Source organism: Scardinius erythrophthalmus, assembly GCF_964197995.2.
Source record: "Scardinius erythrophthalmus genome assembly, chromosome: 15".
NCBI lineage: Eukaryota > Metazoa > Chordata > Actinopteri > Cypriniformes > Leuciscidae > Scardinius > Scardinius erythrophthalmus.
In genome coordinates this window covers 38,844,783-38,860,534 of record NC_138235.1, presented here as the reverse complement: position 1 = coordinate 38,860,534, position 15,752 = coordinate 38,844,783, and the positions used below count along the sequence as shown (strand labels likewise).

The 15,752-nt window shown below is 38.4% G+C and overlaps 1 protein-coding gene across 1 annotated transcript; it reads left to right on the top strand.

Moving 5' to 3' along the window:
- The first annotated feature begins 305 nt into the window (after nucleotides 1-305).
- LOC308703382 (E3 ubiquitin-protein ligase TRIM39-like) lies at nucleotides 306-9,658 on the top strand. The gene is made up of 8 exons (XM_081386822.1): nucleotides 306-400; nucleotides 831-1,381; nucleotides 1,634-1,690; nucleotides 1,812-1,922; nucleotides 3,252-3,446; nucleotides 3,525-3,663; nucleotides 8,118-8,144; nucleotides 8,248-9,658. Exons 2-8 carry the CDS (start codon nucleotides 833-835, stop codon nucleotides 8,781-8,783), a joined length of 1,614 nt encoding a protein of 537 aa, XP_081242948.1. The 5' UTR covers nucleotides 306-400; nucleotides 831-832; the 3' UTR covers nucleotides 8,784-9,658.
- The last annotated feature ends 6,094 nt before the right edge of the window (nucleotides 9,659-15,752 follow it).

Sequence of the window (15,752 nt, the reverse complement as noted above, 5' to 3'; positions counted from 1 at the left end):
AGCCTAAACACTTTAATCGCACTAACTGAAGCTGCGCGTGTGTTTTTTAGGAAGTTTTCCATGAATTCTGTCAACACGACTCACTGTCAGCAGTCTGCCTTCATCCAGAAACAGCTCAAATAACGTGACAGCAGTGTATAAAACTGTTACAGGCACCGACAACATAATATTTCTGTCTTCATCACGGCACAGAATAACAAAATACGTCCATAAGAACCCGTTTGTTATTTAACGTACGTAATTACGCGCATGCGTGAAACGGATCATGCAGGTGGAACGGATCGTGTACCGACAAAGACTTAAGTGAAAGTGAAACTGAACAGATGAACTGGAAGCTTCTTCAAACAACACTTCTTTTCCGAAACCCTGTAATTAACGATCAAGTCTGACATTCTCACAGGTAAGCGATGGAAATGTAAGTTCACTAGTTTAATTGCATGATGCAGTACAAGAACTTTTGTAAAATTAAAGTCTGTGTTCATACAACATATATCAGAAACAGGAAGTATTTGAACTGTAGACAGAATAAACAAAGTTCAATGAAAACCATAACTCTATTAAACAGAAATGACTCTTGGTGGTTACAGATGTTTTTTTTAGTAAGTTATTTGCTTGAAAAAGTACAGTTCCACTCATATTTTTTTTTTTTTTTTTTTTAAATCTCATGATTGAATTAAAATGTTGTTGTGAAAACCTATTACATTTGCTGTACTGTGTTTCTTCCCTAGTTTAGTGTCTGTATTTAGTTTCTTCAGATTTTTTCTACAGGTATTTAACATGCAACATCCATAGCCTAATTTACCTAATTTTGACATTACTTATCTTTTCAGCCATGGCATCCTCCAGTGGTCCAGCACTAAATGAGGAGCTCCAGTGCTCCATCTGTCTGAAAGTGTTCACTGATCCAGTCACCACTCCATGTGGACACAACTTCTGCAGAACCTGCCTGAGCAGGTGCTGGCCAAACTCACCGATCTGCTTCTGCCCACTCTGTAACGAAAAATTCAGCAGAAGACCTGAGCTCAAGATTAATACAACACTCGGAAAGCTTGTGCAACACTTTAAGAAGATTAATCAAGAATCTGAGGTGTTCTGTGACTTCTGTGATGGAAGAAAGCAGAAAGCCGTGAAGACCTGCCTGACGTGTCAAAGCTCTTACTGTGACTCTCATCTGGAGCCTCATCTCAGTGTCCCACGTCTAAAGAAACACAAACTCATCAATCCTGTGGAAAATCTGGAGGATTATATATGCCAGAAACACGAGAGACCTCTGGAGCTGTTCTGCAGAGATGACCAGACGTGTGTTTGTCTGTCCTGCACTGAAGGAGAACACAGGACTCACAACACTGTTCCTATAGAGGAGGAGAGTCGAGAGAAGAAGGTAAAGAGTTACAGACAAAGCACTTTAAACACACTGTGAAATGCACCCTAAACCAGCTAAAAGTTAATTTTGTAAATTTGAGAATGCAATATAAGTTACCTTCAAAACTGACAGACATGGACTAAAAGCCAGGAGACAAAAAAAATTAATTCATGGGGTCTAACATTTATTATTCAAATAAGATTTTCTTTTGTCAGAAGATTGAACACTAAATTCAGTGATAAATGTGTCTGTGTTTTTCTCTGTATGTAGATGATCCAGGACAGAATGAAGAAGATTCAAGAGATCACGCGCTCAGAGCAGAGAAAAGTGAGTGGAAAAAAATTATTAAAATCATTTGTGTTCTTGCACTTTGAGCCACAACTTATCACAAGCTTTGCGATCTTTCTTCGAGAAGTGTTGCTTGAACTGAATCTTCCTCTTTTTGCAGACTCTCGCCTCCATTGATTGTCCCCCTACTTTTTCTCGGACCGTCTACTTTTCAAACTGGATGATTATTAGTCTGGGTGTCCTGTTGGTTGCAGCATTGATGTATACCAGCGTAAGTGAGTATGCTAGTGTGTGTGAGTGCATTGGTTTAGGAGTGAGTGGTTTGGTACCTGCGGTTAAGTGTCTTCAGCTGCTTCTAGAATGATGTGATGGTCTCAGGAGTTCGGTTGGAGGTTAAAATAAATAAATAAAGGATTCAAATGGATTTACGGGAAAGAAAAAAAGAACAGTAAAAGATTTTTTTGAAAATGTTTAAAAATAATATTTTATTTCAGTCGTATTCATACACCAAATATGTTGAAAATGGAAAAATGCTTCTAGTCTCCTCACAGTCAATGAATTACATAAATCACGTAAAGAAAAGTTTCAATATTTTTTTTTTTTTTTTAGTTTGCATTACTGGATATTACTGTTAGTCGTTTAACATTAAAACAGTGTCAGGGTTCTGTCACTTTAGTCTGTTTATTCTTGGTTTTGATGACAGAACTCTGACACTGCTATTCTCTTGTCTTGTCATGGTGAGCGTGCGGTTCGATCGGGCCGAATGCTCTTCTGTCCATGTGAGTTGCTTTGTGTGTGGAGCGTAGTGTTCAGATCCCGACACTTCAGTCTAGTTTTGTTTCGGTTCGTGTCGAGGTTTGTACATTCATGCTCCATGTGTTTGTCTTCTGTTGTGAGAACACGGGATGAGCATTCCCTCATTCTCCATGAGCTCTGTCTAGTTGTGTGAGCGTGCGGTTTCGAGTTCACTTCGGCCATACGCTATTCTGTTCGCACGTGTTGTTGTGTTTTGTGCAGAACACGGGTCAAGTTTTCATCGGCCACTTGTTTTAATGTTGTGTCTTGTGTGAACATGCGGTGAGTGTTCTCATTAGCTGCGTGCTCGTGTCAGTTGCCCACATGCTCTCCCTCCTTACCTGCCTTGTTTGCTTCCAATTTATTCTCCTTGTGTTTTCAGTCCTGTGACAGTTTGTTGTTTTACATTCCTTGTGTCCTGATCCCTGAAGCCATGTCATGTCCTGCTACCAAGTCTTGTCCTGCCAAGGCAAGCTGACCGGTCCTGTTTTCTCCTACGGGGAACAAGCAAAAGCCCATTTCTCGCCTCATCCCTCAACCTTGACAAACAGTTGTCAAATACTAGTATTAAATGTTTAGGCACTTCTTATGTTGATTCTTTGACCATTAAAAACTGAAGCTCTTTGCTGAAATTCAAGCTCAGCATCTGTGAACAGTAAAGCCTGTCTTCATTGATTTGATTGGCCATCTCAGTAATTTTGGCATTGATGAGTGATGTTAGAACTAGAGGAAAACCAGCTTAAAATGTAACTTTTGGGGGTAATTCAGTGTTGAGCTCTTCACTGATCTGATCTGCTCTATTTAGAGATGTCAGTCTGATCAGCTGAAGATGATGGAGGAAATCACTGAGCTGAAGAGGAGAAACACTGAGCTGGAGCAGAGAAACACTGAGCTGAAGAGGAGAAACACTGAGCTGCATCAGGAAATCACTGAGCTGAAGAGGAGAAACACTGAGCTGGAGCAGCTCTCACACACTGAAGATCATCTACATCTCATACAGGTCTGTCAACATCTGTCTATTCAGTGATAATGTGGAATATAATTAATATTTAATAGTCTTCTCTCTCTCCTCCTGTAGATGTACTCATCCCTGTACAGCCTTTCACACAGCAAGAACTGGATTGAGATCGATAGTGACTCTGATGTGGACGTGTACGTGCTGAAAATAGCTCTGACTGAACTGAAGAAACAGCTTATAGAAAAACTCACTCAAACTGGTATGTGAATATCAAATACAGGGTTTTTGTCATTAACTTTTTTTTTTAAGTGTTAACTTAATAGTAAGCTTCTGTGATGTGCTGGTGATCACCACATTATTATAAAATCACTTAAAGCTATATCTTCAACTTTGATTTAAGTGAGCTACGCTCGTCTCTGCCGCTTGTATTGTTGTAAACCTGATGGCACAGGGTTGAATGATGAGTTTGAGTTTCTGTAATTAAATAATGTAGTTATTCTGATTAATCTAGATTAATCACACATTTTTTTTCTGATTAATCACGATTAATCGCCATTAAAAAAAGCTTACGTTTTTAATATATTTCATAGTGTAATAATTTCACAGTTAATCTCCAAATTAATGTAGAAACAACATAAAGACAGTATATTTTAAATATTCGTCTAACAGGTAGGAAATATACAGAAACTGAATCAAAGTTTATTTATAAAGTCAGATTATTATTTATGAAGCACTTTTAAAAACAGCAAGTGTTTATCAAAGTGCTGTGCACACCTATCCCATATCAATGATACAAACAGTCAACAGCACAGAATAAAACAATAAGACAACTCTCACATAGAGTCAAATGCCAAACTATAAAAATAAGTTTTTAAAATGGTTGTAAAAACAGCAAGTGTTTGAGCCTGTCTAATGTACAGGGGACACTATTCCAGAGCTTGGGTGCCGCCACTGCAAATGCTTGGTCACCCCTGCTCTTCAACTTTACCCGTGGGACAACTAAAAGCGAATGATCAGCAGACCAAAGTGCTCTTAGCGGAGCATACAGCTTGATCAGGTCAGAAAGATATTTAGGTGCAAAACCATTAAGAGATTTAAAAACAAAATCTTAAAAAGAATCCTGAAATGGACAGGCAACCAGTGAAGAGAGGCGAGAACAGGGGTAATGTGTTCCCGCTTTCGTGTACCCGTCAATTAGTTGTCTCAATTGGAAAAAAACTAGATTTAACTACCGAGTTAATCTGTTTGTCCAATTTAAAATCACAATCCATAATAACACTTACATTTTTTACATTGGGCTTCACAGGTGGATTCAGTTCATCGAGGTCCAAATGTATTGATTCATAAGTGCCTCCCGGCGTAAACAGCATAACTTCTGTTATATGTTTACTAAAGCTAAGGAAATTTTGTGCCATCCAATAATTTCCTCAAGACACTGCAATAGAGGCGCTAAAGTGCGAGTATCTTTTCGTTTCAAAGGCAGATAAATTTGCGTATCATCTGCGTAACAATGAAAATAATAAAGTTATCAAACAGTTTGCACTGCATACATTTTAAATTATATATAGATTAATCCTTATTAAAGTTACAAAAGTTCTTTAGTCAAGAGCAGTGAGTGTTTTTCTCTGTTACCTTTGTTCTTTGATTAACTTTACTGACAGAAAGCTTTATTGGCTGCTGTCCCTTTAAAACCAGCCGCTGCTGACAGAGAGGATCTCACACACATCTCATTCTCTCACAACTCTCTGCCTTCATTCAAGACTTTAACTAATTTAAGACTGCACAGTCTGCTCTTATGAGGATACTCGACAAAACAGACATTTTGGCATAATTGTGTTAGTGTGTTAGTGTTCGTTCAACTTCAAGCCAAAAGAGAACTTTGTCAATATGTCTTGGCTTGAATGGTTTAAAATCATTTGTATGAATAAAAGCGCATCATATAATGTAACGCCAGCCAAAGGATGACAGAAAAAATGGATTCTGCTTTAATTGCGTTAAATATTTACCACTGAGTCTTCTCCTCCCATTTCTACCAGTGACACTTATTCAACTTCCCGCGTCTACTTCCTGCGCAGATGTCAACAGCGCAACTGGGTTGTAGGTTGCCAGGTTGAGCTCACAAATGGGTTGAAATTTGTATGATGTGTTGATTGTGTGCGTTTCATACAAGATCTGGCAACTGGACAACCTTGAAATAATATATTGATGTGATTTTTCATATAACGAGGTTTGGGCCATAAAAATCACGTGAGTTTCATGGGAGAAATAACAAAACGTGAGATGGGTGTGAATTCCGGGGAAAACGGGAGTTTTGACAGGTATGCAGCGCATGCATAAACCCTCATAAAAGCTCACTGAGATGATACAGACAGAACAAGACATAATCAAGTTATCATGCAATTCTTCACACCATTATATGTTTGGTCTAAAATGCGACTGCTCTCATGTTTCGCCGCAGGACAGCAAATGCGAGTGGATTTTCTGTCATCTTTGCAGGACTGTGATATGAAGAGTTTGCAAAGTAACATATTTTAGCAACTGTGTGAAAGTGAATAGCACATAACGGGCACAATACCGGTATAGATATTAATATCTTTGGGTTCAATATGCATCACATGACTAAACTTGCATCATCATTTTCAAATACCTCTGTTCTGACAGTCCACACCACAACGCAGAAAATGTGTTTTCAAATGTATCCAATTTGGAGAGCGTTTTCAAAAAGCTTTGTTTTCATTGCTAAAAACACGGTCTCGGTGTGGGTGGAAGGCCAAAACAGAGAGAAAAAGATGTTTTTCAAACGAAACCGTATTAGTGTGGACAAGACCTGAATTCACAATCATGTTCAGCTCTTAGCATAGTCTTGTCGGTCTGTCCAGCAGTTATTCCCAGGCACGAATGTGACTGTCGTAAGGTAAAATAATATCATAGTGGTGTGAAATTCATGACAGAATACAGAGTAAAATACCGTTTCCAGCAAGTGTAATCCACATCAGACCAAAAGAACTGTTCAAAACAAACTTAAGATCTCAAACGAGCAAACAAAGCACACGCGGTGAGCACAGTAGGGTTGCCAACTGTCCCATATTAGCCGGGACGTCCTGTATATTGGGCCTAAATAATTTGTCCCGTATGTGACCTCCCTTGTCCCGTTTATTGACTGCTACGCTGATCTAACCACTAACTAAGGAGCTTCGCATATGTTGCATCTTTTGCGCGCTCAAGTTTGTTATTTTAAATGTAGACGCGCTACAAGCACGCTCACATAGAGAGCAACGCCGTTGCGACGCTCATTTTCCCCAGGCGCGTCTATGCCGCAAGCAGGTCATGTGACATCGAACCAAGCGATCAGCTTTGGCCTTTTCGTAACAACATTGAAAGCTCAGCCAGAATGGACGAACAGCTGATCATAGCTTGCTCATCTCCATAAATATATCTAGCAGTAGAGCTAAAGCAAGGGCTCGAAATCCATTTATCCTTTGCTGAAACTTCATCATCATCATGGAGAACGCGGCTCATGATTGCTTAGCAATGGCAGACACCACGAGAGCGTTTAGTTTGTTGGTTTAATTTGTTCGGCAAACTATGTGTATGCGTGTAAAATGCGGCAGAAACATCTGTAGATTATATTGCAAACAAATCATTATGATATTCACGGTGATACTGTAATGAGAAATCCATGTTGAAAACAGTTGTGTACATTTTTTTTCAGGATTCTTTGATGAATAGAAAGTAAAAAAACAACACCAAAAACAGCATTAATCTGAAATAGAAAGCTTTTGTGACATTAAAATGTCTTCACTGTCACTTTTAACACATTTAATGTATTCTTGCTGAATAAAACTATTCATTTCTTTAAAACAAATTATTACTAATGCCAAACTTTAGAACGGTAGTGTATAATGCTACAAAAGCTTTAGATGGTTTGTGTGTAACAATTGACATTTATTTCTATGACGTTAAAATTATTTTTAGGATTAAATTGTGCATTGATAGGTTAAGCCAGTGGTTCCCAATTCCAGTCCTCGTGACCCACTGCTCTGCACATTTTGTATGTCTCCCTTATTTAACACACCTGAACCATTAGGTGAGACTCCATGAACTGAACTGAGTGTGTCAGATAAGAGAGACCTACAAAATGTGCAGAGCAGTGGGTCACGAGGACTGGAATTGGGAACCACTGGGTTAAGCAAAACAAATGTGTTTATATCTGAGAACCTTTTATACACACACTAAACTGCAGACACTGAAATGACATACACTGTGTGGTACAGTACACATATTTTGAGTGTCCCTTATAAAGTACCACGATTGTCCCTTATTTTCCTTTTCTTAAGTCGGCAACCCTAGAGCACAGAGATCCCGTCACTGACACACAACCAGAAGTCTGACTGTAAAATAAACTGTCTAAAAGGTTTCCTCACTTCACAAGGACAATATAGACAGCAAACATAACACTTCTTTTTACACTGAATAATTATTATTACAGCTTTAATAAAAATACAACTTGACATTTCTGCTTTTAAACCCTCTGTTATGATTGTCTCATAGACCTCCATCGTACGTATATTTACTGCAATAACATTCTGCATTTTGTTTTACAAACTGATGGACGATCAACATTTCCATGATGCTGCCAGTAGAGAAACTCACTGTTAACCTGAAATTACTGCTATGAATAATTCATCATTATATTGTCATCTGTGTCCACAGGGTTGAAGTTTGTGCAGAAGTTTGCAGGTACAGTGTGACTGACACAGATACACTCACAATACTTTTGTTTATAATGTACACATGAAAATGTTTGTTCTGAAGTTGATTGATAATGTCTGATCTCTCTCAGTGGATGTGACTCTGGATCCTGATACGGCTCATCCACGTCTCATCCGGTCTGATGATGGAAAACAAGTCAGTCATGGAGACATTTGGCAGAACGTCCCAGAAAACCCAAAGAGATTTGCTGCCCTTTCTGTTCTGGCAAAGCAGGGATTCAGTTCAGGGAGATTTTACTATGAGGTGCAGGTGAAGGGAAAGACTTGGTGGAGTTTAGGAGTGATCAGAGAATCCATTGACAGGAAGGGGACGATCACACTGACTCCTGAGGATGGAGTCTGGACTGTGATTCTGAGGAACGAGAATCAATATCAAGCTTGTGAAAGTCCATCTGTCTCTTTATCTCTGAGAGTGAAACTTGAGAAGGTTGGTGTGTTTGTGGATTATGAGGAGGGTCTGGTCTCTTTTTATGACGTGGAGTCCAGATCTCATATCTACTCTTTCACTGGTCAGACTTTCACTGACAAACTTTATCCATATTTCAGCCCAGGCAATAATGATAAAGGTAAAAACTCAAAGCCACTGATCATCACTCCTGTCAGATGAAACGAACAAAATAACATAAAATCTCAAAAGATTAACTATGGATGTGCTGTTTTTAGAATATGTAAATAAAAAACAAAAGAATTTGCACTAACCAAAAAGCAGATAAAATTACTATGAAAAAACTATAATGAAATATGTGTGTGTTACACACACACACACACACACACACATGTGTAAATGACTCATTTGTTACACATCTATACATTTCTTTTGTCTTACATTAATACTTTGCTTTTAAAATCTACTATGACATTTTACATAATATGCTTATATGGTGAATTCTACAAAATGCTAAATTTCCAAACTTTCCAGTGTTTCTACATGTTATTTGGTAAGGGGATTTCTGAAGCCATTTTCTCTCTCTTCTCTCCAGCTGTAAACATTGAATTACTTGTGAAATGTTGAGGTTCTTGGTTCATATAAATAAAGACAAATGTTTAATTCTATAACTGATAGAGGAGAGCGGGGCACAACCGAACACTCTCTGACTTTCTCAGTTTGTGTAAATCCACTTGGGGTTCAGGGAATGTTTTTTTTTTTTTTTACATTAATTTCACAAATTATTAAATTGTGTGGTTTAGTTTCATTAATAAGGTCTATATTTTAAACTTTAATTTTTTAGTTTTTTCAATAACCATGCATAAACATTATTCTCTCAAAAATACAAACATGTACATGTTGCTCACATATTATGGTAGCCCTGTTTGTGCTGAATAGAGTGTAATTACACCTTTGCTATTAATATGTTTATAAGCAACTGAAAAAAAGCACAAATGTCAGAGCATGTCAGAACATCTCAAGGACCCCAAAAACACCTTAGACCCCAGAGGGTTAAATAACAGATATAAGGTTAAAATAATATCAGATGTGTCTCCAAAAAAACAGAGATGAAAAAAAAATAAAAAAAAATAAATAAAATAACATAGGTAATACATTTACTTTTGCTATGGTTAAATAACTGTTCAGTGATATCTTCCAAAGATGTTTTAATTTTGGCACTATTTCTCTATATACTGTTGATATGGCAACTAGTAAATACACTAAGTTTCGTCATGCTGGATGTGTGGAAGTATTTAAACCATGTTTGTTAAAACGAGCCCTGAGTTAGTTTGTGCCCCGCTCACCCCTACATTTATCAATTAATTTTAATCAAGATTAATAAAATACTGCTCACATTACTTCACAATTGCTAGACCATATTGTTAATGTGATAAACGAGTTTACACAATACAATTTATCTGCACATATAGAACAGAGTTAACATACTTGTTTTAAATGCTTACACATGAGCAGAAATACCGTAGTAAAACCCTGCTATCATCAGACCAGAAACACACAACGGGACTAACACGTCAGGTCACGTCTCCACATCAATAAAAGGAAAAACAAAGAGAAATGCATTTTGCATAAAGAAAATTATTCTTATTTTAGGACTATTACTGTAATCCAAAAAATAGTCTGGAGACACGAGATGGCACAGATCTGTTTCCCAATGTTACCATTTATATGTATTGTTTCTTTTGTTTTACAACCTGATGGATAAGTCAAATCATAAACATATAGTATAAATTATAATTAACTAGAATACATCTTTAACAAATTTACAATACAGTCTGAAAAGGACCTGAATGTAGTTTATTAAATTTGGAAGCTGAGTATATAGGGGATAAGCGGAAGAAGATGGTATGGTATGGGAGTATATATGGGATGCCAGTAATGACCAATGAATGTGTTTTTGAAAAAAGCTGTAGTTAAAAATGTTTTATTTAGAAATAGCACTCATTAAAAACTAGAATCTGAGATCTTAAACTCATTCCTGAACAAACTGAATCTGAAATGTCTTCATTAAAATGTTAATTTTGTTAACTGTAGCTGTTTTTATAAATGGTGTGTGTGTGTGTGTGTGTGTGTTTGTGAGCACTGACCAAATCTGACCGGCGTTGATGGTTATCAGATCCGTTATCAGTCCAACATCACTGTCATAAACCACTGCCAGATCAAACCTGCAAGAGACAGAAAACATAATATTGTCAGGAAAGATGAGTGAAAACCAGTGTGTGTGTTGTGGTCAGTGAGCGAGTGAGGAAGGTGACGTGGTGGCGCTGCTCTGCAAGCGACCCGGGCTTGTTTGCTGCTATTCCTTTAATAGCTCTGTTTTTTATTTTATTTTTTATTAGTCTATTTAGTAGCCTATTATTTACTGGTTTTATTAGTTTTATTTCTTTTGATTGTGACAGCAATATGGGACTTTATTGTGACGTGCTCGGGACGCCGTTTTTGTGGACTCCTGTTTCTTACTCTCATCATGTGCCTGCTAACACCGGGAATGGGAGCCACAGACTCTCTACCGATCTCCTATACCAGAGATATGCTTCTGTCACTCCGCTGTGCAGAATTTCCATTCACCGTTGCCCTGCCTGATACTATTAAACTTCGGCCAGAGAGGCGCAGAAGGCAGTGGAGGAGAAGCAGACGGGGGGAGACGACAGCGACTCCGATGGAGGAAGACCCGACCACCTTTACCCTCCATGATATTGTGCAACGCCAGGTCAACATTAACATCAGAGGCTGCTTTGAGGATCGGGAATCAAGTCTAATGGTGTTCACAGAAGCTCGGCTCCAAAAGGACATTCCCGACTCGGCGGTTGAAATAGAGGGGTTCTCCCTCATCCGGGCTGACAGGACTGATTCATCGGGGAAAAACAGAAGAGGAGGATTGTGCATGTTTGTGAGTAACCGATGGTGCACACAATATACACAGAGAGAGACAGTCTGTAACCCAGATGTTAAACTCCTGTGTGTTAGCCTCCGACCATCTTGCCTCCCTAGGGAGTTTGGGACATTATTTGTGCGGCTTTTGTTCCACTAAGTGGGAATGCAGCGAAAGCCCTGGTGCCCCTGTTTTTATTTTGGGTGACTTTAACCACTGTAAAGACTTAAGACTTAAGACAAATGTTATGGTGACATTAAAAATGCCTACATTGCTAAATCTAAGCCACCTCTAGCTAATTCTGATCACAACACCATACATTTAATTCCATCTTATAAGACTGTGCTTAAGCAAAATAAACCACGACTAAAACAGTGGCGGTGTGGTCAGAAGACAGCATTGAAACACTTAAAGGATGTTTTGCCAGCACTGACTGGAGCATCTTCCAGAGTACAAACATAGATGATGCCTCTGAGTCAATAACTAGTTACATTCTTTTTTGTGCAGATAATGTTGTGGGGAAAACAAGACATTATTGTGTGACATTATTTCTCTGCAAGATTTGTAAAAGGTGTTTTTATGCATGTTTGGCCTGAGTTTTTGTTGCATTTACACTGTTCTACCACTAGGGGTCACTGTGGAGACAGGTGTCAGATTGTTTCGAAGCCTTGACACACACAATACGGCACATTTGCTTCTGTTTCAGTGTTTCACAAAGCCTCAATCTGCTCACCACTAAAAAAAAAAAAAAACTACCCCTGAGGGAAACCAGGACAGGTACCAAGACTAGACAGGATAATAACTTAGCAGGGTCAGGACACACGATGACAAACTCACACAGGACTGCAAACACAAGGAGAACAAATAGGGAGCAGGCAATGAGAGAGGACAGGTGGGGCAAATTAACCAAATAATCAGGTAACAAGATGGGCGGGGATAGACAATTGACAGGAGAGCACATAGATATCATATATAAACGCTAGATGTCTCGTGCGCACTGCTGGCCAATGGAGGTCGACGTCCGCACGTGGCGGCCATCTTGCCACAGTGTACTCGCTCACTACTTCAATGGTGCATGTACTTTTAAATAAGCATAACTTGCTCATTTTTCTACCGATTTTCAAACGGTTTGGTTTGTTATAAACGTCAGAGATGTAGTTATGACACTGCATACATACACTGCATACATATGAAAAATTATAACATACATGTTCAAGCATTCAGAATTATAGCCACGTTAATAACGTTTGTAAGAAACCAAACCGTTTGTAAATCCGTCAAGATTTCAGCGAGATAAGAGGATTTGTGTGCGTGCTGCTCACTCACCTTAACGCACAGAGCACTGTCACAAGATGGCCGAACGATGATGCCGGAAGTGACTGCGCCATAAGACATCTAGCATTTATATATGATATCTATGGGAGAGCACATGGCACAAGGAAACATGACAAGCCATGTGCTCACAACAAACATGACAAAAACACAAGCACATGACCACCAAAAACAAATCACAAGCCATGAGCTCACACAAAGGAGACGAACACGCAGCTAATGAGAACTCATAAGCCACGTGTTCACACAGAACATGACAACATGAAAGCACACGGCCAGAGTAAAACACAAGCTGCATTGCTAAACAGCACAAGACAAAACAACATGAAAGCACGCGGCCGATGTAATCACTAACTGTGTGCTAAACAGAACACAACAACACATCGATACACATCGATACTTAAAAAAAAACCAAAACCTCAAACCGATGATGATGATTTTACCGGCACTAAAATCGACACTATATTGTTACAAGGATTTCATAAATTCTATGATGAAGACTAATAAACACTTTTCCCGCTTATAAAAGTCCCAACATGGATGTTTTGTGTAGTTATTTAAAAAACAAATTTACATGAAAAAACTATACTCAAATCTTAGCTCGATAAACCTACAGATTCTTCTCCTCAAAAAACATTGCACTTTACTGTCACCCAATAAGGGAATCTTAAGCAAAGATAGAGATGTGTGAGAGCATGAATTGAGCGCTGCAAATCATCTCACATCTTCTCTGGGAAGATTTTGTAAAGAAACTCATACGTAGGCATCATTTATATTTGTCTGTATCTATTAATTGTATTAATTTTGAAATGTGAGAGATGGCAGAAGGCAGTAGATGTGGATTGAGTTAGGCAGAATAACACTGAGTACGTGCTGTGTCTAGATAACACTAGTTATGTGTTGTTAAATGTCTGCGCTTCATAACTCAGAGTCAGTTCACTTGCAGAACTGCTGTAGCTTAAAATATTATCACAAATAAAAAATGCACATGTTAAAAGGGGACTGAGAACTTTTGAAGCTACAATAAAAATCACACTTTTAAGCCTTTTTTAAATTGTTGTCTTTGACTAAAGTGAAACCATCTTTCTTGTTACAGGTTCTGAAATTACAAATGTAAAATATTATGAAAAGGTAATAAAAGGAAGAAACAGACCTGATGGAATATAATCATCCTCATCGCTCTGTTCTTCCTCAGCTGTGGTTTCTCTCCTCATCTTCATCATCTTCAGTGGCGTCTGCAGCATCTGCTGTTCTCCAGCGTTACAGTCTGAACCCAGAGACTCTGTGCAGGTTTGATCGGTGGATCCATGACTGTCACACACACACACACACACACACACACACACACACACACACACACACACACACACACACTCTCCTGAGCATCAGTGTAACAGAGTAAAGTGAGTCCTGTTTGTCTCTGGATCTGTGGGTGTTCAGAGAGTTGATCTCTGACGCTCCACTGAATCCTGTCCATCAGTCACACACACTCAAACCTCTTCCAGCTCCTGAGGAACACAGAATCACAGCGACTTTCAATTTATATAACAACTGTTCCTCTGAAGGAGACTATTTTAAAGAATAATAAACTGTAAGCAGACTGGATGTAACATTTTTAGATATGTCAAAATAGCAGTAGAGACCATGGAGCCGTTCTCAGTCACTAATGTCTGACAGGAATGCTGGAAGCTTCTCGTTGTTCTGGTAATACACTAATACACTTTATTGTACATATAAACATTACAGTCAGAATCTGCAGTCATATCAATATATTTTAATTGTAAGAATCGAATCAACTAATCAATTTGATTAGTTCATTAGTCAGCAGAAAGAAAAGAAAAACGGAGAAAAGACAAACAAACTGAGTTTCAGGTAATTCGGGTATTAAAGGATGAAGTGAATCTTTATCATGTACAAACCTCTCGATCCCTTCAGTTTCTGGTTTCTCTCCATCATCTTTACCTCCAGTGACGCCTTCTCTTTCTTCAGCCGACAGATTTCTGTGATGAAACTATCAATATCCATCATGGACAGATATATTATCTAGATTTAACAGGTTTACATTTTAAACATGCTATTCTCAAACTTCTACTGGTTTCTTCTGAATCTGAGAACTGTGTGAACTCCTTTCAAAAGTGAGCTGCTGCTGCTTCGTTTCATTTACCGTGGATATTAAACTACTAAACAGTCCATTAGCGCCACCTATTGGCAGAATATGGACCAGAAAACACCCTTCATCTCTGGAGGTATCAGGGCTCTCGCCTCTCAGTCATCGTTTTCAGCTCCAGAATCCACACTGAGCCTCACACACCGTCCACAGCAAAAGCACTGCACACTATAGCGACTGTTAGCATATTTGAAATATGTTTATAGATATATGTTTAACTTTTATCCTCCTGTGAGCTCTTTCTTTAGAGGTTTTGCCGGCGGGTAAAATCAGATTTCCCTCAGACGGACCGACAAAATATCCGTTGAAATTTAAATTGCTGAGATTCGCGCTTCAGGATCGTGACGTGTGTGTGCGCACTCGTACAGTGGCCAGACAACGGTCAGAATTTTAACTCTATGGGGTTGATTTTACAAACAACTACCAATCTTTTTTTTTTTTTTTTTTTTACCACGCCTTTATAATTTTTAGCTATTAGAAAGCCTTTATATGTTTTATTGTTTTACCGATCCAGGAAATCAAGGCAAATTACACTGAATCATATGTTTAGTGTGTGCCTTTTCAAACAAACTTCAATTCTATAAACTGTGATAACTTTATATTTGCTCTCTTAAAAAATTAAGGAACTAAACAAAACTACACACATTCTGAAAGTTTCTTACACTGTTTACTCATCATGGATGGATTAGGAACAGTTTCATGTTTATGATTATGGGCGGAGCTACAGTATATGACATCACTGCACGTGTGTAAAGACTTC

What these genes read in the sequence shown, in the direction of transcription:
- LOC308703382 (XM_081386822.1), top strand. Translation starts at nt 833, where the DNA reads ATGGCATCCTCCAGTGGTCCAGCACTAAATGAGGAGCTCCAGTGCTCC. An exon ending in CAGCATTGATGTATACCAGC is followed by an intron (nt 1,923 to 3,251) that starts GTAAGTGAGTAT and finishes TGCTCTATTTAG; the next exon opens with AGATGTCAGTCTGATCAGCT. An exon ending in GTTTGTGCAGAAGTTTGCAG is followed by an intron (nt 8,145 to 8,247) that starts GTACAGTGTGAC and finishes GATCTCTCTCAG; the next exon opens with TGGATGTGACTCTGGATCCT.